Here is a 24,096-nt window from a genome sequence, read left to right as displayed (position 1 = left end):
AGGTCCCACCAGCCACAAGCACCCCAGCCCGCACCCTTCCCTGCTCCCCTCCTGCTCTTGATTCTTGCAGGCTTCTGGGCCACAACCCCTCAACCCTTGGCCTGGGCAATGACCCCACTTACTGCAGAAGAAATCTTGGGATTTCCAGCTTTCCTGGAGGTGGTTTTGGAGGGAAGGACCCAGGTGCTTGCCCCCCCCCCCGGGATATTGGGGGAGCCTGACAGCCCCGAGGGAGTTCCCTCTACCTCTCCTTCCATCTGCTGCCTGCAGGATGGAGCCTGGAGAGGCATTGTGCCCCAACTCTCTTCACCTGGAATCTCTATTCTGAATGTTGGGAGGGAGGATGCCAGCCTCAGGGGCTGCCCGGCTGTCCTCTCAGCTCCGTTAATTCCATGGCATCAGCCTCTGACAAATAAATAATAATAAACCTGGGAGTGGCTGATGGCAGGGATTCAGTCTCTGGGTCCATTTTTAGGCTTATTCCAGTGTGCGTGCCTATGTGTGCTCATGTGTGTGTGTGTTCTTAAGTGTGTTTGTGTATGCACAGATAACAGCATGTAACAGTGTCTTGAAGAAGCAAGCTGGGTCCCCTGGCACTTTGAGAGCTGAGGGCTGGCCTTTGTCCCCCTGTGACAAGCAGCAGGCAGCTCTAGCCCCTGGAAGGCTGATGGGCTGGAGGGGTGAGGGCAATGAAGGGTGCATAGCCAATGAGAGTGGGGGTTCCTAGGCCACAGACCCCCCTGTTAGGGATCCACAGGAACCTCATGTGGGAACCCCGGGCCACCTGGCATGGACACTCCCTACCTCTGAGCCACACCTTCTGGAAAGGGGTTCTCAGTCCAGATCAAGAACATGGAAGGGAACTCTGAGTCCCAATTATGAGTCTGAGGGGAGTCTGGGTGCTCATGGGATGTATCTCGGGGGTCACTGTCTGTAGAAGACCAGAAGGTAAAGGAGATGACTGACCACCACCCACTCCTGCCTCCTCTTGCCTTTTTGTTTTATTTTGTGTCAAGGGATGTGGGTTGGGGAAACCGGATGGAGGATAGCTGTGTTGAGAACTACCTGAACAGGACCTGGGGACTGTGGGGAAAGCGAGAGGTAGCCCTGTCATTTCTGGGCCAGGTCTGACCAAGAAGAGCCAGGCATGAAAGGACTTATTGTCAAGCCCCTCAGAGGGAAGAAATGGGCAGTCACCGCTACGGGGACATTAAACGGCTGTTTCAGTTCATGAGACATATCGGTGGTGGCTGAGGCTGGGAGATATGATGGCCCTGGACAGTGGGAGCCAAAGAAGGAGCAGGCATCTGCTTCTCTGAGGTCGCTCTGGGGGAACCCAGAAGGGTGATGTGGTGACCCAGCCCAGGGATGTGAGGGGCCCCTGCCCTGTGCCCTGTGTAGCAGGAGCTCTGGGGGCCATGCTGTGGGCCATGGAAGTGAGGTACCAGGATGGAGCTTGGAGTCCCCCACCTCTGAGCTATACTCACAGGTGTTCTGGGAGGTTGAGGGTGTAGGTCCTTAGGGTGCACAGACAAGGGGAGCCCCTGTGAGGAAGATCAGGCCCCGGCCTTCTGGCAGCACATGGTCCACATGTTGTCATGTCCCCCAGGAGCCGGGGACGGTGCCCCCTTCTCACTGACTCTGGTCCCCGACAACAGCCTCTCAGGAGGACTTAGTGAGCCAGTGACCACGCTGCTGTGGTCCAGCATGTCCTCTGTCGCTTGCTTATGAAGAAGATTCTTTTCAGGCCTAGGGGCCACCTCTTGGCAGGCACCAGCTGCAGCGAGGGCCTCCATGGACCCATGGGAACAGATGTAGATGGAGTGAGTGAAGGCTCGAGGTTCCCTCCCCATATCTTCTTCCTGCTTAGGTCCCATGCCCACCAGCTGCTGCTCCTTGAGGCTTGAAAGTAAGGCTTGGGGGGCTGGAGAGATAGCATGGTGGTAAGGCGTTTGCCTTTCATGCAGAAGGTCAGTGGTTCGAATCCCGACATCCCATATGGTCCCCTGTGCCTGCCAGGGGCGATTTCTGAGCATAGATCCAGGAGTAACCCCTGAGTGCTGCCGGGTGTGACCTAAAAACCAAAAAAAAAAAAAAAAAAAAAAAAAGTAAGGCTTGGGGCAGGAGTAACATTGAGTAGGCCCCCCTGAATACCCACAGCCCCAGATGAGGGGACCCTGGGAAGGAGCCCAGACAAGCTTTGAGGAGTCATGAGGGACCATGAAGAGCTGTGAGGAACCATAAAGGGTTTTTGAAGGGACCATGAGGGGCTGTGAGAGACTATAAAAGACCTTGAGAGATTATGAAGAGAGACCATGAGGCACTGTAAGAGGCTAGTGAAGGAATCATGAGGGGCCATGAGGAGCCATTGTGGGGCTGTAAGGAGAGGCCTTCCCTTCATTCCCCTAGAGTCTGCTCTTCTCCCTCTTTTCCCAGCACTTACCCCCTCCTCATTTCATTTTGTGGCAACGTGTGCACATGTGTGGGTCTGTGCACATGCCTGTCATAAGTTGGTTCCCTGTCTCTACATTTCAGAGCTCTTTAGTCCCCTTGTCCATATTCTCTTCCACCTTCTACCGTTTCCCCACCATATCCCCTGATGCCTGGAGTGGCCAGCTCAGTTCTGAGCCTCTATCCAGGGGTTTAGCAGAGTCAACTTTGGACCCCTCATTTCTGACCCTTCTTGGGACTGTGGAAGAGACCTGGGGTGTGTGTGGGTGTGAGAGAAAGTATGTGTATTGTGTGAGTGTGTTTTATATTAGTAATATATGAGTGGATGTGTGTATATAAGTGTGTATGAGAATATTTGTCTGAATGTGCGTGTTTGTAGTTGAGTGTATGTATGAATGTGTGTATATACTTGCATGTTAGTGTGTGTGTCTGTCCCTGCCTTTCCTTAGATAAATCCACAGTCACATGAAACCAGTGACAGGTTGACACCGTTATTTCAAGATTCATCACTCCGAGTTGCCAGCATGGGGACCGTGCCAATTCCTTCCCACCTACGAGACACTTTTTTTTCCCCCAGGCATAATTTATAGCAGCGGGGTGAATTTGTTTCCAAAAGATGAATATCGCACTATCAGCAACAGCTGCCTCTCCTTTTTATTTGTTTTTAAATTTGACTCAAAGTCCAATTCCGTATACACATCCGAGGCTGTAAATCCCCAGGACGACTGATTCTGGGATTCGGTAAACATGTTCCATTATGTAACTCGAAGAACACGGAATCTGTGGCGCCATCTGCAGGCTGCCTCCGGGAAAGACACCTCACTGGGGGGCGGGGGGTCTGGGGGTGTCTGTGTGGAAATGAAGGGGCTCCCCCCCCAGAGGTGGAAGCCAGTCAAGTGACTGAGCAGCCTCGGTCCCAGTCCCTCCTGCCGAGCTCACGGTGTTATTTCAGCCTCCTGCAAATCTGTCTAGACGTCAGAGTTGGGCCTGGCAGCTGCTCAAAGGGGCTTGGGGGGGCTGGAGGACCACCTGGGGTTCGGCACTGGTCTCCTTGGAAGGAAACTGGTCCAGCTCCGCATGTCCAGAGCCACAGAGCCTGGGGGCCTTGCTTCCTGTTCTCCTGAAGTCCCTGTTGCAGTCAGAGGGACTATAGGGTGCTGGGGCCCACGGGGGTGTCACCGAGAGTGTGAGGAGGGGTATTGAGGTGTAGAATCCAGACTTTTGGGCTCAAAATGCTGAGGAGGGGTGTGTGCCCCAGTGAGGCTCGTTGTCTCTGCTTAGAACGCTGCTGGCCTGTGCAAGCTACCAGAGTGGTAGTAAGGGACTAAAGCAGCCGCTTGCCCACTGGCTCCTCCTCTAAGGAAGCCCCCTACCCTGCTTTGAGGGTTCCAACTTCTCCAAGGAGTTTTCCAGAGAGTTCCAGGATGGAGCCCCCTTCCCTGAGCACAAAGAGAAAGGGGAAGTGAAAGCAGGGCTCTGTGGTGCAGAACATGACTGCCCTTCTCTTCCATTCCTTGTTCACCCCTCATTCACTTTTCTTCCATCCCTGCCTTGTCTCAGATCTGGGCCAGAGGTGACCTGGGGGAGCCACTAGGCTCCATCTCCGCTGCCCCCACTCCCTTAGTGCCATGCCTAATGCTGTGGAACCAGCTGGCCAAGTTCCCCCATTCCACTTTCTCACCCGAAGGCCCTGAGCCCCCAGCATGGCACCCCGGCCCAATTACTGCTGGGCAGCGCTAACCCCTGGGTGCCCTGGCTGTTAATGGAATGTTAATTGGTCTAATGGGTTTCATGTCAACAAGTCCTAATGAGCTTCTTCCTAACAAGCTGCAGCTCCTCTCAGAGTGTGTTTGTCAACACTCGGAGTCCAGCAGGGCCTGAGCCCCCCACCCCCACCCCCATGCACATGTGCGTATCTACACACGAACACACGCATGCCTGTTTCCCCTACCTGACCCAGTCAAGCGGCCTTTCAGTGAGTGGCACCAACATTTCCAGTCACCTAATGAGGTTCTCCTGTTGGTGGTCAGCACTGAGAGAACAGCCCTGGGGGTGACTTGGGGGGTCCTGTGTCCACTCACAGACCTGGATTCCCCTCGGTGTTCCCCAATAACCTATGAGACTGGGGTCTCCCGGGGATCATACAAACAGGTTTCCTCTTCCCCAGCCATGAAGTCTCAGCCCAGATGCTCAGCTCCCCGGTTTTTCTGCAGGATAGCTCCACCTGATACCCCAGAAAGTGGAGGCTGGGCACTGGATGGAGGGTGGGAAGCGGAGGAGCTTCCGGAGATGGGCCCCTGCATCACATTACTGGAGGCTCTTGCCCCGAGAGTGGAGCAGAGATTTAAGCCCCGATGAAAAGGCCTCCTGTTCTCTGGCAGAAGCCCCCAGAGGAAGGGGGCAGAGGCCTAGTGGCCCATAGCGACCCCAGCGAGGGGGAGGGGCTGCGGCAGCCCTGCAAGCCCCTCCGCAGTCATCTCTATGGGACCAGCCAGGCCTGCAGGCGCTGCTGGAACCTGGCCCCTCACTGTTATGGCTGTTGCAGCTGCTCCACAGCTCTCTGAGGTCCCTGCAGGGCCCCCACTGTCACAGTTCCTGATGAGACAAGAATACAGGGGGTGGGGGCTTCTCTTGAACTTCCTTTGCCTGCACAGACACACACAAACATATACATGACACACACAAATACAGACACAGATGCATGCACACACAAGGGCACTCGAGCTGCCCCAGTCCTTCCCTCCTGGACACTGTGGACACAACCGCCTGCTGCCCCAGAGGCTAGGGAGGGCCAGACAGTACTGGCCCAACCAGAGCCACTTTCCTTGTCCCTTGCCCATCCCTGAAAAACCCTGCTCCCCTTATGTCCCTGAGATGCAAAAGCGCCTTTACTCTTTCAAATGCTCCTTCTGGAACTCCCGGTCCTTCCTGTCACTCCTCTCCCCAGAACAGGCTCTGGCTTTGTGAAGCCAAAAGAGCCTGTCTAGGCCCTGACTTGGAGACCTCCATGGCTAATCTAGAGAATGTGCTGGGGCCTGGTGTGTGTGTGTGTGTGTGTGTGTGTGTGTGTGTGTGTGTGTGTGTGTGTGTGTGTGTGTGTGCTGGGGGGCTGGTGTATGCGGGGCTGACTCCGAGGTTGCCGTGTTTCTGTGCTCCCTGCCTCGTGCCTTCCCTCTGGTCCACCCGCAATGATGCAGGACTGGGAAGCTCCGCCCTCCTCACTCCTGTCCTTCAGCCCAGCAGGACCTTGAAATGGTCCCCACGAGGGTCCCCAGTGTCAGTGAGGGCAGGTCAGAGCGGGGCTCCCTACAAAATGAGGCCACAGAGCACCAGACAGAAACACACATGCACAGTACACCTTCAGACACATGCATACAGACACATGCGTACAACACATGGACATTCGGGGTTCTAAATCTCCCACTGAGAGTCAGGGATGTTTCTCTCTGAAGGGCCAAAGATGGGGCAGGGAGGGGGCCAGGTTGGCAGAGCGGGAAGCCCTGATTTGGGGTCCTAAATCCTGTCTCTTCCCGCTATTCCTCACTGCCCATGGTGGGTCCCACCCCACAGAGCTTCTGAGCAGCCCACTGGCTCCTCCCAGATGCCCACTTGACTCAGACTGGTGGCCGGCCTACTGCCAGCCTTGCCCTGTCCGCATGTGCTGTGGGTTAATGGGTTCAGAAAGAAACCTAGAGGCTCTGTGTGGAGAGGAGGAGACCACAACTCTGCCAGCCCCACCCGTACATGCCAGGGTCGCAGCAGGGGCCCAGGGTCCAGAGGTCCAGGGTGCAGGGGACAGAGGTGCGGGGTGCAGGGGCACAGGCTGGCAGGGCTGGGCACGTCCCCTCTCGGCACTGCCATGGGCTGATGGTTCGGCCCTGTCTCCCTGTCAGGTCCTCCATGTGAATCCGCCCAGGATGCAGCATGCCTCCCCAGCCCCCGCTCTGACCATGATGGCCACGCAGAGTGTCCCGCCCCCACCCTACCAGGACAGCCCACAGGTGAGTGCCACCACCCCCACCCGTGACTGTCACCCTCCCTCCACCCCTAGTGACCCGGATACCCCTGGGCCCCACTCAGCCCCACCCAGCAGGACAGTGTACTCCAAGAAGGGCTTCGGGACCCTCTCGGGGCAGAAAGTCTGGCTCTGACCCTTAGTCCAACTCCCTGATAGTGTCCAGCATGGGGAGCACTGGCCCTCCCTCCCGTCTTGTCTCCCAAGCACCAAGCACACACCACTCCCAGCCGTGCCCCCCATTCCCCTGCGTGAGCTACAGGGTGTCTCTCTGAATCTTGGCAATGGACCCTCCTGGGCCAGCCTCACCCTTATTGGGAGCTCCTGGTATTCATGACCATTCAAGAATTCGGGGCTGGGTTGCTGCATCCATGAGTTGGGCCTGAGCTTCACATGCAGGGGCCACTCTCACATGGTTTCCCAGCAGCACCCTAGCAGCCTCTGAGCTCTGCCGAGTGTGCCCCCAGCCCCCAAAAAAGATTCAGGAATGAGTAGCATGGGAGCTGACCCAGGATATGAGCGCAGACTTTACAGGAAAATCCCAGCCCCTCACTTGGGGACCCAGGCTGCCCAATCACCGAGCCAGAAATAGCCCCAAAGTTCTGCCGGTGTGACCCAAACTAGTGAAGATTCCAGAACCTTGGCTCCATTTCCTTTGTGTGTGGAGAATCGTTCCAACTCCAGAGTAGGAAAGAAGGGGCGAAAAGGACAGTGAGAACTGGGCCACCAACATGGCGGGTGCAAAGGTTTTAGACCCTGGGCTCGGGCTCAGGGACAGATGAGGGGAGGGGTCAGGTCCTAAAGGTCTGAGGGTACTCGGGCTCCAGCTGGGGTGTCTGGTCTGGTGGGATTGAAAGAGAATAGCAGGTAGACTGCAGAGAGGGTGCCTCGTGCCCTCCCCACACATACACACACATACATATCTACACATATACATACATGAATCACTTGGAGGGGCTCAGCTTCAGGGAGGGGAGCAAAGGGTTTCCCCTGTGAACCTCAGTGTGCATGGGCCAGATGGGCTGAGCATGAAACATTCTAGTTGGAGCAAAGGAACAATGTTGGGGGTGTGAGGAATACCAGGTCTGTCCATAGCTCCAGAAGCCCAGGCAGGATGGGGCAACCCAGAAGTGTCCACACTCACTCATGGCGAGCCAGGCCAGGTCTTGGGGTCTTGGTGTCTTTGCCACTAGGGGCTCAGGAGATTGAGGGAAGGAGTGGGATGGAGGTGGGGTTCCCCAGAACAGAAGGGCTACACTCTGAGGAAGGTTTTCGAATAGTGTGCTGAGCTCTAGGGAACCCCTTCTCCCTGCTTTTTGGGATCTGAGTGTCAGGGGTCTGCTGGCATTGCTCTGGCCCTGCTCAGATGCTGTTCCCCTCGGTTCCAGAGTACCTTCTTCAGCCTGAGGAGCTGGTTCATAGGAGGGCATCACCCACCCACCCATTCCCATCTCCTTACTCTAGCCCCTCATCTCATCACCTCATGAGGATAAAACTGAGCTAGTTCCCTTCCTCAGAAACACACTTTCTTTTTCTTTTTCTTTTTTTGGTTTTTGGGCCACACCCAGCATTGCTCAGGGGTTACTCCTGGCTGTCTGCTCAGAAATAGCTCCTGGCAGGCACGGGGGACCATATGGGACACCTGGATTTGAACCAACCACCTTTGGTCTTGGATCGGCTGCTTGCGAGGCAAACGCCGCTGTGCTATCTCTCCGGGCCCCAGAAACACACTTTCTTCCCCAGGCCAGAAATGGCCAACCTCCCTGCTCCCGACACCCCCGAATTGAGAGAGAGAAAGAGCAAGGCTGGGCCCTCCTGAGAACCCCACAATCACTTCAATACGGTTCCCGTGGTGCCCAGAGCTGGCAGCAGTGAGCATAATCTATTCAGAACACACAGGAGAATCTCACTGTGGAAAATTAGGAGTCTGCATTAAGAAAAAAAAAATTTTTTTTTTCCAAGTCAAGCTCTCAAGTTGGCAATTTCATTTTTTGAAGTTTGGGGAATAGCATTATTAAAAACAGGGCGGCTTTCGTCTCCCCCCCTACTTTCTATTTGAGCCACAAAGTGCTAATGGTTATGGCCCGTTATTTGGGCAGAAGCCAAATGGTTTTCATAGCCCAGCAGCTTCCGGCCCCTCAATTCTGTGTCGGTCCATGCAAGAGAAATTCCAGGAGTGCATGAGAGCATGTCATGTGCAACCGTAGACAGGCCCATTAAAGTTACCAAGGGCGGGAGCAGAGATTCTGGGGACCCACTTAGAAAGTTGCAAAGGGTGAGAGTAGGAAAGTCATAAAGGACCAGAAGAGGGAACCTGGTAACCATCTTCCAAAGTTACAAAGAGCCCAAGCAGGGAGCCTAGGACTGCCCGGCAGATCCCTCCTCCTTCGGGCCTTCCCCTGCGAATCTGTTGGGGCTACAGCACCCTCTGCTGTTCGCAGCTGCACTTTGTGGGAGATTCCTGGGGACCTGCCCCAGATTTTCCACAAACATTGTCTCCTCCGTCTCCGGAGAGCTGGACAGGACCAAAGAGTGCAGTTTCTGTGATCTGTGAATCTTGCTGACCCTCACGTCCCTGAACTTCCCTCGTGTCCCTGGCAAGCAGAAGCTCTCGCTGCAGGATTTGTCACTGAGACACAAAAGCCGCAAGGCAGACTACCCCCAGCCACGCACTCCAGTCCTTGGAAATGTTCTTCACTTGTCTTGGGGTGTGATAGGTGTGGCTCACTTGCTGCCTTTATTTTACTTATTTATTTATTTATTTTTTGTTTTGGGGCCACACCCGGCTATGCTCAGGGGTTACTCCTGGCTATCTGCTCAGAAATAGCTCCTGGCAGACACGGGGGACTATGTGGGATGCTGGGATTCGAACCAACCACCTTAGGTCCTGAATCGGCCGCTTGCAAGGCAAACACCGCTGTGCTATCTCTACGGCCCCACCTTTCTTTATTTTTAAACATATATATTATATTGTATATATTTATATAGTTTGGTTTCTTGGGCCACACCCTATGGCGCTCATGGGTTACTCCTGGCTTTACGCTCAGAAATTGCTCCTGGCTAGGGGGATCATATGAGATGCCGGGAATCAAACTTGCGTCCTTCCTGGGTTAGTTGATTTCTGAGCGGAGAGCCAGGAGTAATTCTTGAGTGCTGCCGGGTGTGACCCCAAAAATAAATAAGATAGAACAAAGAAAAGAAACAGGGGGACCAGTACATTGTGAGGGTCAGGACATATGAGGAGTCAGGAAACTGGGGTTCAGGTGCTGTGAGGGTCAGGACATAAGGGGGTTTCGTACATGTGGGGGTTCAGGACTGGTAGTCAGGATATTGGGAGGATCAGGATGCTGGGGGTCACGACATAAGGGAGTCAGAACATGTGGGGGTCAGGACATGTGAAGGTCAGAATGCTGTGGGGGTCAGAACACTGTAGGGGTCGGAACGTGTGGTGTTAGGACATGTGGGGGTTCAGGGCCCTCCATCCTCTGAGCATTGCTAACCTTTCCAGCCTGCCAGCGGTGTGGACTGGTATGGCTGCTCCTGTCCCTTGCTCCTCCTGTCCCTTTCTCTGAGCCTCTTCCCCCTGGGGAATAGACCAGTTGTGCGGACGGGGTCCTGGGGACTCTGCTGACCTGGATCTGCCATTGAGGTCCCCTGCTGCTTTCCAGAGCTAGACCTGAGGATGACAGTGAGCAGTGCCATGAGCAGGCAGCTGTGCTGGGTCCTCGGCACTGGCTGGCTGGTCCCCAGTGCCTGCATTCCCTCCAGGCAGAGCTGGTAAACCTCATTGGCCTGGACACACCTGAGAGCTCCTGGGGCAGCTTTCACACACACACACACACACACACACACACACACACACACACACACACACACACACACACACACCCATCATGCACCTCTCCTGTGGCCTTGATAGGTGGCACCTCTGTCCCAGGCAGCACCTAAGGGACACATGAGCCCCCCAGTCCCTTGCTGCAGTTCCTCGAGGCCACCAGCCTCTGCCTTGCTTCTCTCATGCTAGACCTTTCTTCTCTTTGTCCCTGTGACCTGGTCCTGGTGTGGACACTTGGTGTGGACACTTGGCATGGCCCTTCCCGCCATTCACTCAATGGCCGCATGTCTGAGCGAACCTAGCACCTTCTCCAGATTCACCTCCTGCTTCTGCTGTTTACCCGTGACACGCAGCCTGTTGTTTGCTCTTTCATGTGTTTACCCCCCCCTTGCCTTCCAGCAGGACGGCATCCGAAATGTTGCAGAAATAGTTAAGGGCCCAAGTATCCAGCTTAAAATAAACCCAGGAACAGGTGACCCGGCCAGCCGCCGCCTTAGCAGCTCAGAACTAGCTTCCACTGTCCCGGGCCGCTTCTGGGAGCTCCGGTGTCAGGGAGGCCTGGCAGGAGGCGCCTGGATGAGGAGCACACCCCCTTTGCCCTTGACAGTCCTGGGAAGAAGGGCAGAGGCAGAGACCTGAGCACCTTCCTGCCTGCAGCAGATTCCCGAGTGTCCGCTGCAGTCCTGGCCTGTGTGCCTGACTTCCAGTGAGCTTGAGCTCCTGCAGGTCCCTGCTCAGCCCCTGGGCCTGTGTCCCCTGCCCCCCTCCTGTCACCAGAATGGGATTGGACTGCATGCTGTCTGTTAGAACGTAAGAAGCACGGCAAATGTGAGTGTCTGACTGGAAACACCCCCTCGCACGCGCACGCACATTTTCACACATTCACACACTGACACACAAACACTGACACACACCTGGCACATTTGCACACACACTTGCATACATTGACATGCCAACACATACATTCACATCCTGACATAGTCACACACACACTCGGATTCACGCGCACACACACACACGTCCATCAGACATGAACTGACATTCACTGATGTTTAGACTGTGCCCGCTGTGCTCCTGAAGGACTTCAGAGAATCGCTGGTGGGGACCACTGCACAAGTGAGGGGTCTCCCAAGGAGGGGAGAAGGGATGGGCTCAGACGGTTCCTGGGGAAGTGCGAATCTCGGACTGTACCCACCCAGCCTTGGGCAGTGACCTGTGCCATTGGCATCCAGGGGCACTCTGCAACCTCTACCCCTCTGCCTGCCAACCCTAGCATGTATGGGCCCCCATACGGTGCTCAGGAAGGCAGGGATCCCATCCCAGAATGTCTTGGGCAACTGGGCCAGTGATTACTGTGAGGGCTGAGTGGAGACTGCTGCTTGGGTTCCTGTAATGCTGGAGGTTGGGGAAGAAAGGTGGTGCAAGGATGGAACCTGGGCCCCATGCATGCCAAGCACATGCCCTAACCCTGGAACTCTCTCTTGGCCCTTATGAAACCATTGTTCCTCCTTTAAGGACCTGGCTTCATACCAATAGTAACTTCCATTCTGCTCTTCTTCTGGTTGTCTCTGGAATCAGACATAAGTGATATGGGCCTGCTATTCCAGAAGTTTTTTCCAGTGAAACCAGGCTCTGAGCCCAGCCATCCTCTTTTGTGGGGAGAGATATTTGCAGGAACATGGCCTCCCCTCTTTCCAATTTGAGGGTCCATTTTACAAACCCTGGCTCCATCCCTCTCTTCACTGAGTCCTTCAGCAGGGACCAAAACCTACCATGGGGCCATCATGGGGAAGGGAGATGGAGAGAGGACCAGATGGGGAGGAGCAAATTCTCAGGGGAAGCCCAGCCCCACAACAAGAGCTTGAGCAGCCCAGATGGGTGAGACTAGGTTCGGGACTCTGGTGAACTGGGAAAGCCAGGAGGGAGCAGTGGTCAGGGGCTGCATTTGGACCCCACAGGAAGGTCTGCTCCATGAGGCACTGCATGTAGCCCAGCCTGTTCCCCTATCCCTGCCCTCGAAGGTCAGTCCGTCATCCCTGTGTGTGGCTGGGCAGGGCGTCCAGAGCCCAGCTAAGCCCGCTGTGCACTCACGGAGAACTTCTGCTTTCCTCCCCATGATGGGTGCTGAGAAGCCCTGAAGCAGTGTGTGAGAATAGGGGAAATATCGGCTATCTGGGAGGCTTAGTGATGATGAGCTGAGTGTTTGTGGGGTGGAGAGGCCATCCGACGTGGGGAGATGACCTAGCATAGAACATCCCTGCCCCCTGTCTGCTGCCTACCGAAATCACCAGGTGCACCTGCTGTGGGAAGTCCATCCTGCTTCAACCCCGACACCTGAGGGTTTGGGCTGGTGTGAACTCAGCCCCTGGTTGCAGGAGACCGAGTCAGCGTTTTTCCCACCAGAGGGTTGCCGAGTCACTTGTCCTGGAGCCGCTTCTGTCCCAGACTCAGACATCAGGCCCTGGGCAGAGCGGTTGGTATCGGGGCTCTGCCCGTAGTTTGCACAAAGGGAGATTTGTCTCTTTGGGGAAATGTCACTGCCCGGTCTGCATCTTGGTGGCCCTGAGCCGTTTCTCTGGAATGTTCTCTGCCCACTGCAGCCCGTCTCCCACACGGATTTGTGCCCACACACCCTCTTCTTGAGCCGGTATTCTCATTCACCCCCTTTCTTCCGTCTGCAGATGACGGCGACTGCTCCAGCGCCCTCCAAGGCCCAAGCTGTCCACATCTCCGCCCCTGCAGCTGCTGCCAGTACGCCTGTGCCCAGTGCCCCCATCGACCCCCAAGCCCAGCTGGAGGCGGACAAGCGAGCTGTGTACAGGTAGGGGTGTGGCATGTGCCACAGGCTCCCCAGTCCCCTCTGCTCCTGAACCCACCGGAGGCCTCCGAGGGCCCCTTCACAATCCCCCTACGCCTCAAAACCTTCCATTTTTTTTCTGGCCAGTAGGTAGCTTCCATAGGTTCTCTCTGCCCCACCCCACCCCTGCTGGTGTCTGCACCCCAACAAACCCACCAGATCCCCCTCTATGACTCAGCTGACTCCAGACCCTGTTTGCAGCTGTTGCCACATTCAGTTGCCACCCCTTCCCCCAGGGGGTGCTGGCATCTTGCTCCATCCGAAACTTTGCCCAGGACCCTTAGTGCCCACTCTGGGACAGTGAGTGGGTGAGCCTAAGCTCTGCTCTCCTTGACATCTGAGTCCCCCTGGAGGAGCAGGGTGGGGACAGGAGCTTCCAGCTATAGACATTGAAGGGGCAAAGAAGCCCTCTCCGCTCCTACTGGGGGCTGCTTGCTTCTGAGGAGACTAGTGGGACCAGGGAGGTGATAGGGACATGGTGCGCAGGTGGGTCCAGGCTGGAGCACAAGCGTTGCCCCAGGGAGCTGGTTAGGGCATAGACTCTGGGGCCCTCCTCAGACAGGCCCTGGTCCTGTTAACAAGGCCCCCAGGACTCCCTATGCAGAGGAAACAGCCCTGAGGAGCCGACTTCGGCCCCCAGGGCAGAGGCTCTAGGAAGGCCCAATGGAACAGAAGGTCTGGAAGCCAGGTCTGCCCCCCCCCCCACTGCTATCAGTGGGTTCATCACAGTAACAAAGGGCACAGCTAGGGTAAGGCAGGCCCCAGGCTCCCTCCCAGCACCCAGCGTGGGCCCTGTGAAAGGACAGTGAGCAGGTGCCTGGCAGGCTCCAAGCACCTGCCTGTCGCTACTCACAGCCACACCCCTCTCTGGGCCAGGCCAGACAAGGTGGGACACGATCCCCTTAAGTATGACGCCCCTCTCTTCCTTCCCAGTTATCTGTATACCTGAGAGTCACCTCCTTCTTCCACAGCCCCCCCCCACTTTCTCCATCCATCTGGCTTCATCACTCGGGGTAGGGCACAGCAGCCTGGCTCTTCATGCCCCTGTGCAGGTTGAATCAGCTCTATCTGCCTCCTGTGGGCAGCAGGGAGGCTCATCGTGAGATAAGATTTTTTCCCCCAAGCTGGGGATTTCCCAAGGGCAGGAAGGTGGGAGTCTGAGAAGGATGCTCCTATGGCTTTTTCTGTGAAGATTCATGACATGCACTGGTCCCATCTGATGCACGTGTGTATATGTATGTGAGCATATGTCTGTGCATGTATATATGTGTGTCCATATGTGTGTGTGCGTACATGTGTGTGTTTGCACATGTACTTGCCCTCGGTGTGCCGGGGAGAGGGGAGCCAAGGCCGCCTATAATTGGATCAGACCCGAGCATCCTCTGGACTAATCAGCGGGCATCGGAGCGGCTGGTTAATGAATGCCCATCAAGCGCCATCTAATCCATGCGACCCTGTGACTGAATGTGCACGTCCCTGGGAAATGTGTTTGAGGTTCTAGAGCGATGCTGTCCAGCCCACGCCTGCACCCTGGGGATGTTCCCCCAGGAAGTTACAACAGGATGCTAGGAGTCAGCGAGATGGGAGGCTTGTCCAGCTGACTCACTCGGTCCTCCCCACCCTGCACTCTCCTTGGCTTCTCTTTGAAGCCAGTTCCCATGGAAACTGCAGTGTCCTGGGGGAGGGGACAGGCCCAGCAGGTGCAGGTGGGAATGGGGAGGCCAGGGTCCTTCACTGAGATCCCAGGGCCCGTCGCTTGTTTCTGAGGACAGGAAGAGATGGCTGTAGGGGGTGAGACTGCAGAAAGCTGGGGGCACCTCTCTCCCTCTCCGGATTCCCCCCCATCCTGAGCACTTCTGGATTCCCCCAGGAGCTGAGTGCCCTGAGGGAAGGTTCAGCACTTTGTCCTTTTATTTTTGTTTTGTTTATTATTGGGGGAGGGAAACCTATTTGCTCAGGGAATCACTCCTGGTGGGTGTAGGGAACTCTATGAAGTGCTGGGGATCCACCGCCTATAAGGCAAGTACCCTCCCTGCTGTACCATCTCCCTATCTCTCTCTCTCTCTCCTCCACACTCTCCTTCCTCTCCCTCTTCCCTCTTCTTCCCTTTCTCCTCTCCTCCTCCCTCTATCCCTTCTCTGCCTTCTCCCTTCCCCCTTGCTCACTCTTCTTCCTCCTTCCCTCCCATATTTTCATTCTCCCCATGCCCAGACTGGCCAGTCCCCCTGTGTCCAAGGGAGACACTAGATACCTAGCCCCTGGACATGATGACCACTGGTGGCTCCAGTCTCAGGTCCTTTGCCCCCTGCCCACTCTCTTTCCCTGTTGGGTTTGTTGTGATTTCACGGATTGGTTGTTTTTGGGTTTTGTTGGTTTTTTTTTGTTGTTGTTGTTCTGTTTTTTAATTTTTAGTGCCAGGAGTGAGAGGAAAGAAGGGGCAGAGCTGACTGCCCTGGGACACCCCCAGGGTGTCCTGACACTTGTCAGGACAGGCTGAGTTGTCCACAAGAGAGAGAGAAAAAGAGAAAGAGAAAGGGAAGGAGAGGGAGAAGGAGAGGGAGAGGGAGGAGGGCCAACCAGGGCCCCAGGAACCCTGGCAGATGCAATTCCGATTTAGCACCGAGCGCGAAGCCCTCTCCATGGCAGCCAGGCGAGCCACCGCCCACCGGGCAGGACTAAAAATACCTATGCCCGCTGCCACGTCACACCTGCAGGGAGAAGGCACCAGCCACAGCCGCTCCATCTGGTGCCCAGGGAGAAGCACAGCCAAGTCGCCTCTCGAGGACTGTCAGCCCCGCCCCTGCCAGGGTAGCCCAAATGAACTGGGGGGGGGTGTTTACTGCTCAAAAGCTCACACCCGAGGTGGGGACTCCTTCCTCCCTTGTGGGTTTCCCCTTTGACTCTTGAGCCTTTGCTCCGTGCCAGGTGTACAAAAAGGGTCAGACAGGGCCGGTAAGCAGGACAAGAGGTGGCCAGAAGCCTGTCATCCGGGTCATACCAGCTCCCAGAGAGCTGAAGGATTTAGAGTCATCCAGGAAAATGAGAGCCCGTGGAGAGTAGCAGTGCTTGTCTGTGGGAACCCTCTCTGAGTTGATCCGACTGTCCTCATGCCTCCTCTCCCCATAGCCTTTCTAGAGTCCACTGCCCTGGCCAGTGCCACCTGCCCCCCTGAGGAGGACGGCTTGGCCTCACACGAGGTGTCATGGGGGTTGACTGAGGTTCCCCAGGAGGTGGCGCTACCCTAGGTGTGTGAGTCTCAGGACATCTCCAAGTGGTCCCCTGAAGTCACACCTGTCATCTGGTCTATGCTGAGGACAGCCCAGCGACCTCTCACCCTCAACTGGACATGAGTCAAGGGGGAAACCCTGTGTCTCCTTGGCCAGAGAGGCCGCATCGAAGCATCAGGAGCTGGGGTTCTGAGATGATGGAGCCCGGGACACACAGGAACCGCAGTTATGGGATGGGCCAAGGGAAGCCAAGGGGGACACAGTGTGTTTTGGAGGGTCCCGATCTTCCCTCTGACCAGCTTGTTTCTCTGCATGTCCATGGTTCAGTGCAAGGGCAGTCCCCCTTTGGGACTCCCCATCCCTGGGTCTGCCAGGGCCTGACTGGCTGCTTCGAGTATCGGACACACCCCTCCACCATCCTTGTCAGTTGCATCTGGGTCAGAGGGTTTGTCTGACCCTCTGGTCCCAGTGACCCCTGACCTGGCACTAGAAATAAAGGCCACAGACTAGCCTGGGTGAACACCCAGAAAGTGGGTGGGAGGCAGGGGTTGGTGGACTGGCAGGTTGATCCCTGAGCTTGGTACCGGCCCGGCCACACTGGCTTCTCCCTGAAAACCTTCTGAAAATGTGTCCTCAGAGATCATGTCTGGAGGCTCAACCCTGTCCTGACCTCAAGGGAAGAAGTGGTGGGCCCTGGGAAAGGGTGCACCAAGTGAGCTGGGAAGAAAAGGACTCAGGATAGGCTGGGTCTTCATAGTCAGCACAGGGTGCCGAGGTGGGCTACTCGGCTTGTTCTCCAACTGGGGTTTACAGTCAAGGCTGGGGTAACCCAGGACAGAGTCACAAATTCAGCACCCAGGAAGGGATGCTGGGCTGCCCCGGGCATGTGATGCTCCTACCCCATCTCCATCCTCACACCCGTCCCCACCCATGTCCCGTCTCAGCTTCTCATTGGTCCCTGCCCCCGTCCCTCTGCCATCTCCCATGGACACTGAGGACTAAGAAGTTACTGAGAAATCCAGAGTGAAGATAGCGATATGTGGCCAAGCGGAGCCTGGAGGAATTGCGGGTCCTTGGGCCGGAGGAGGGTGACTGGAGGCCTTCTGCGTGGGCCCCACCTGCCTGACCAAGGACATCACTGGAAGTGGGACATGAATTCAAGAGAGGCTTCTGGGCCTTTGTAGTTGGAGAGATGGTCTACCCAAGACCCAACTGGAAAACCAGCTGGTATCCCAGGAAGGCAGCCCCTCTCCCTTTCCTACCTCACGTCCTGACCCCTCAGGGGCCATTCCCGGCTGCCTGCTAGGATGGGCAGGAAAGCAGAAATGTCAGAAGTAATTAAACCCCAATGACAGCTTAAGCCCCAGTCGAAATCAGCGCATCCACTTTAATCGTCTTCCTAAGCTGTGCGGCGCTGCTGGTCTGTGGAGGGGCCTTGATTTCTGGGGCTCCTCACGGGCACGTAGGGATTCTGAGCTTGCTGGCCAGGGTGGGCTGGGAGCTTGGGATGGATGGAGGGAAAGGAAGCATCACCCCAACCTCTCCTTCCCCTGTCCCCAGCCCAATGGCGCCCCTAGCCCCTAGTTTCGGAGCCCTGCGTCCGCCCTCCCAGCTCCCGGCACAGTGCTGAATGTGCTAAATTAGTCCATTAGAGAAATTCATTTCTCTTTATTAGTCTGTGTCAAATCCTTTTTATTAGTGGCTGGAAACGACCTCTCTCCTGCCGTAAAATGTCACGCAGGTTCACTCCTTTTATTTGTTCTGCGCTGGCGAGGCTCAAACTCTCGCTGAATTAGCGTGTGAGATTTATCTCCTCCAAATTTTGAGCGGCTTAAGAGAGATTGGGGTGGAAGGGGCGGCGGTCAGGAGGCGAGGCCTGTAGGGGAACGAGGAGGGAGTTGGGGAGCGAGCAGAAGAGGTGTACCCCGTGGACGTCAGATTCCCTCACAGCGGGCACGTTGGAAGCCAGGTCTGATGCCATCTCCCACCTCTGTTTCCGTGCCTACGAGGTCCTGGTACCCCTTTTGCAGTCCTCACTTTTGACCTCAACGGGAACTGAGCAGCCCTGGAGAGACCTCGTGCACCTTCCAGTTGGTCAAACTGAGGCTAGAAAAAGGCCGAGGAGGACGAGCCCCATTGGCACCTCAACACCTCGAGCCTGCCTCATTCCCCCCTACTCCTATGCCAGCCTGCACAAGCTCTCTGTCCCAAGTGCCAGCCTGCCTGGTCCCTGCCCTAGTCGCCATCCTCAGGGGATCCACAACTGGCTCGGGACAGGTGTCCCAGTGAGGGGAAAGTTGGCACAGGCACAGCAGGTGGCAGCGGGATGGGGGTCCCCAGAATCTGTTGGGAACCTCAGGCAGCCCCACTACCATGCTCTGTTTCTCATGAGGAGTATATGTGTGAGTGTGAAAGTGTGTGTGTGTGAGGGGCCGGGCAGTGGCGCTAAAGGTAAGGTGTCTGCCTTACCTGCGCTACCCTAGGACGGACCACGGTTCGATCCCTGGCGTCCCATATGGTCCCCCAAGCCAGGAGCGACTTCTGAGCGCATAGCCAGGAGTAACCCCTGAGCGTCACCGGGTGTGGCCCAAAAACCAAAAAAAAAAAAAAAAAAAAAGAAAGTGTGTGTGTGTGTGTGTGTGTGTGTGTGTGCACGAGTTGTATGTGAGAGGATGTGAGAAAGCTTGTGTGAGCATGTTGAGTGTTGTAACAATATATGATAGTATATGTATTGTGATAATGCATATGAGTGTGGTGTGTGTGTGTGTGTGAGCAAAAGGGTATTTGAAGACGTGTGTGTGCATGTATATATTTTGTGACACATACTCAGATCCAGGACATACTGTGACACACACACACACACACACACCCCACTCGGATCCAGGACACGCCATGAGTCACACACACATAAACACACTTGCTCAGTGCCCTAACCCGGCGCTGCCCCCTGCTGGCTCACTCCCACACGCACACCAGTTCCCCCTTCTGTCCTCCTCCCCCTCCGCCCTCCTGCGCCCCCAGCCCAGAAGGAAGCTGTGACCCGCAGCTGCCTGGAGGTTGGGGGGGGGGGGCTGCACCCCCACCACCTGGGCCGACGCTGCGGATTATTAGTTCCCGGTAATTTAGTGCCCTTGTTCAGAGCCGATTTGTGCCTTTCATTTCTAATTGATCTAGTGGCTGTTGAAATGGCAGCAGGCATCTGTTGAGAGAGGGGGGTTCATAAGGCGCAATAATTCATAACACCGTCTGGAATTTGCCTTTCATGTCCCTCAGCTAAACCACTGCAGGGCTCTGCTGAAATTGCAGCCACCGAGGCTTGCTCTGCTGCTCCACTCAGGGCCAGGAGAATCTGGCATTAAACTGGGATCAGGTCAGATTAGACTGTAATATGCGGCTGGATTAGTGGCTGCAAATGAAGATTTAGGCTGGAGTTTAACCCCTTCACCTGGTTTTCTCTTTGTCTTCTTCAGCTCCGCCCGCCCATTGTTTCCCTAGCCAGCCTCCTGCGGGAGCCCTGAAGATCTTTTTCAGCAACTTGGGGCTACCCAGGCCCCCTTATCCTTTTCAGTCTCTTGCACAGTTGTTGTCATGTCAGTTCCCAGCAAGGTGGGAGCCAGTATCCAGGGGCCCCTTAGCCCTCCAGCCTTCAGCCTTTCTGCCTGGAATTGGAGAACCCCAGAAACATACAATGCACTCACCACCCTCAGAGCTATCCCTTCTACCCACAATCCCCAGGTGGGCTGGGCAGCAGGCCCTGCTGGGGTTCTAGAACAAGGTGCAGGGGGCCAGACAGTGAGTGGGTAAAGAGCTTTCTCTGGATGAAACTAGCCTGGACTCGATTTCTGCATCCCATATGGCCTCCCAATTCTTGAGTGCAGGACAGGAGTAAGTCCTGAGCAAGGCCAGGCGTGGTCCCAAAACAAAACCAAATAGAATAGGCTGCAGAGGGGAGCCCAAGCCCCTTTCATTCCTCCTGAACAGTCCACTATCACAGCCACAAGCCTTTTGTGACTATTAAATTGAGCCCAGCTAACATGATCTCAGTTTTAACCAGTGGAAGCCTGACACTGCAGCCATTTTTCTGTACCCCCCACATTTTTTGGATTCTGGGTCACACCCGGTAGCACTCGGTTTGGCTCTGCACTCATAAATCACTTCTAGAAGGCTGGGGGACTAGATGGGATAGTGGGAATTGAACTGGGGTTCTTCTGGGGTTGACACATGCAAGGCAAATGCCCTACTGCTGTGATATTGCTCCAGCCCCAAAGTGGGGGGCTGTTGATGGCCTCTTGATAGTGGCTTGGGGGGAGGGGTCATGGGACATTCCCACCTCAGCCCAAAATTCTGTCGGATAATGCCTGTCAGAGCACTCCTGGGTTAGAACCTGCACTCCCGAACCAGCACTCACCCTCCCCTGACCACCAGTGAGGTTCAGTGAGAAGGGGCCAACTTCAGGGTCCTGAAGGCACAAGGAGAAAGAACAGAGAGTGGACATGTGGGGGGTGGACATGAGGGCTCTGGGCCCAGGGTACAGTGTTGTACAGTCAGGGGCTGGACATGGATGTGGTGACTCACATGCCCAGGACTGCAAAGGGCATGCCTTTATGGGGACAGACTTGCGTGCACGCACTTACACATACATACACGCATCTATGCATGTCCATGCTCCCCGCTGGGCTCTGGACAATGGTTCCTCTCCAACCTTCAGTGACTTAGGCCAGCGAGGAAGCAGGTGAGAGGCCAACAGCTGCAGGGGAGTCAGGGAAGCTTCTTTTTTTTTTTTTTTTTTTTGGTTTTTGGGCCACACCCAGAAACGCTCAGGGGTTACTCCTGGCTATGTGCTCAGAAGTTGCTCCTGGCTTGGGGGACCATATGGGACACTGGGGGATCGAACCGCGGTCCGTCCAAGGCTAGCGCAGGCACCTTACCTTTAGCGCCACCGCCCGGCCCAGGGAAGCTTCTTAAGGCTGCAGAGTGGTTCAGTGGGGCCGTCATGGAATGGATGTAATGAACACAGATCTGTGCGGCCTCCTTCTGTGGGCATCAGGTACCCACTCAGGCACAAGGCCATGAAGACAAGCGGGCCTAGGGGAGAAGTGAGCAAGCCCTGAGGTAGCTGAGCAGTTTCCCGCAGGAAAAGAGGGGAAGGGAGTCCCCTCAGAATAGCGATGACAGACACAGCCCATAATGACCGCCCTCCCATACCCACCCAGACATCCCTGCAGCTGCTCTGAGCAGAGCAGAGCAGCCCCCCTGAAGTGTGTGGGATTGGCCACCCCCAGAAGGGGAGCAGAGAGGCAGGGACCTGAGCTCGGCTGTCCTGCAGGCACCCGCTGTTCCCTCTCCTGACTCTGCTGTTTGAGAAGTGCGAGCAGGCCACGCAAGGCTCCGAGTGCATCACCTCGGCCAGCTTCGACGTGGACATCGAGAACTTTGTCCACCAGCAGGAGCAGGAACACAAGCCCTTCTTCAGTGATGACCCGGAGCTGGACAATCTGGTAAAGACCCTCAAACACCCCCACCCCGCACCCTGGGATCCACAGGAAGCAGGGCAGCCCCAGGCATTTCTAGCAACAGGAGCCTTCCTGGCTTCCTCCTCTGGTTCTCCAGCACAGCTGGGTTTTGCCTTCTCTGCCCCTGCTGGCAGGGTGGGTGGGAGGAAAGAGGGGATGGAGAGGGTGGGCGGGTAGGCAGCTGGTGGCTGAGCTGAGTACTGGCAAGTTGGTCATGTGAAAGGTACCATTCAGAATACTGGGATACCCACCAGTAAACGGGTATTACTCAACATACTAGGATATGTAGGATACCAATCAGCATACAGGGTTAACAATCAGCATGCTGAGGTACCACTCAGTATTTGGGATACTCTCTGAAAACTTTATTCCACTTAGCAGACAGGGATAAAGCTCAACATACTGGAGTGTTACTCAGTATACTAGGGTACCATTCAGCATACTGGGGTACCACTTAGACAACACGGTACCACTCAGCAGGCAGGTATAAAGGCAGGACTGTGCTGTAGCCAGAAGGTCTGGAAGCTGCAGTCATGTGACCCAGGGGAGCAGCAGCGCCCCCTGAAGAGTCACTCCATAGTCTAGGTTCCCCAAAGCAGCCAATGCTCTAGGGCAGTGATGGCTAACCTTTTTGAGCCCGAGTGCCCAAACTGCTGCACAAAACCAAAGAATTTCCTCAAAGTGCCAGCATGCCAATTAAACCTTAATAACAAGATTTTAGTGTCACACTCGCCTCCCGCCGTGCCGCGTATCTTAGTTGCGGACCTTCCCGCGTGCCAGCTGCAAGGCCTTTGGGTGCTATAGGTTCGCCATCGCTGCTCTAGGGCCTAGGCCTAAAGTCTAGGGCCATCGCCCATTCCAGAAGTGCTGATGCAGGGCCCCAGCATCTCAGATGGCTTGATGGGTCTGGGGTCTGCACTGGCTGAAGCTGTGAGGTCTGGGCCGCCTGAGCTGGACCTGAATGGAGGGTGTCTGTGGAGCACAGACATCTTCCATCCTGCACTCACCCAGGGGCTCCCCAGATGGAGCCGGAGTAGCCCCCAACACTCCCCACTTATCTATCTCATGTGAGACTGATATCTCTATCCAGTACGCCAAAAGGCAAGAGCACGCGAGAAGCAAGCACGAATCCACAAAAGCTAGAGTCTAGACATGTCTGCGCACACACATGTATCCCTGTACATACATGCATTCACATACACACATGTGGCAGAGCAGCTGAAGTGCTTCAGGTTGTGCCACTGTCCGCAGAGCCAAGTGTGATGCCTTAGGAGAACCCAGAGGCCCCATCAGGCCTGCTCTGGCCTGGACAGTCATTGCAAAGCATTGCTTGGGGGCTGTGGTTCGAGGGCTGCTCAACACAGGTCCATCTCATGGGTGTCCCATGTGTCCCTGGCATCCCCAGCTGTCCTAGAGCAGATTCCCAGACCTGTCCCAGTTCCCTTGTAGCTGTCCTGTGTGACCTGTCCCCTAGCTTAGCTGGTCAGAATTTCACAACAGCAAGTCCTGGAGCCACAGATCTAACCAGCACCCACTGCGCGCTGCAGAGTTAAGCCATCTCCTGTACAGTCAGCACTGCTGACCCCACCAACCCCACACTGGTCCCCAACTGTGTCACATCTGCTCTGGCCACAGACACAGACTGCCCCCCACACACACACCCTGAGCAAGTGGTCTGTGGGCCCACATGGCCTTCTCTCGTCTGGTTGGTGCCTGCCCAGGAGTCGCATCTGTGCAGAACTACCAGGACACCTTACCTCCTGGTTTGGCATGGCCAGGAAACTAGATTTGGGGGTTCAAGCAACACCCTTGAGTACCCATCTTATGTCTTGATGTGTCGGACGGGGGGTGCGCAAGGTGGCCCTACGCAGGCGCCCCGTTTGGAGCCAGAATCATGTTGCCAGCACTGCCGAGATGCACATAATTAGAAATTAGAGAAAGGTCAGATGGCGTCATTATCGGCTCCATCAGCTGCCGAGCGCCACAGCCAGTTAATTTGGCATCTGTATTTTTTACAACCCCGCACACGTAGCCCAGCGGACTGTAACTCTTTATCCGGACAGATATACGGCGCAGCGGAGCAGGGACATAAAATGAGAGACCCCAAGCAAATGAGCTGAGATAATTGAGAGATTTATTTTTTATATATGTGTGTGCCGGGGTGGCTCGCGGGTGCCCTTGAGTGTTGACTTTCACCA

General features: G+C 55.7%; 1 protein-coding gene across 3 annotated transcripts in view; it reads left to right on the top strand.

The window, feature by feature from the left end:
- PKNOX2 (PBX/knotted 1 homeobox 2) overlaps positions 1-24,096 on the top strand; it is a 137,590-nt gene that overhangs the window by 94,580 nt on the left and 18,914 nt on the right. For 2 of the 3 annotated variants that reach the window (XM_049777931.1, XM_049777932.1), the window contains exons 4-6: positions 6,345-6,452; positions 12,983-13,122; positions 21,712-21,883. In XM_049777931.1, the coding sequence (XP_049633888.1) occupies positions 6,369-6,452; positions 12,983-13,122; positions 21,712-21,883 (396 nt within the window). In that variant the 5' untranslated portion in view covers positions 6,345-6,368. The remainder of the gene's footprint in view (positions 1-6,344; positions 6,453-12,982; positions 13,123-21,711; positions 21,884-24,096) is intronic. The other variant, XM_049777934.1, reaches the window with a different exon arrangement.

The sequence above is a fragment of the Suncus etruscus genome, chromosome 8, assembly GCF_024139225.1.
Source record: "Suncus etruscus isolate mSunEtr1 chromosome 8, mSunEtr1.pri.cur, whole genome shotgun sequence".
NCBI lineage: Eukaryota > Metazoa > Chordata > Mammalia > Eulipotyphla > Soricidae > Suncus > Suncus etruscus.
The sequence above is the reverse complement of the archived record's forward strand: the minus strand, read 5'-3'. Positions and strand labels throughout refer to the sequence as shown.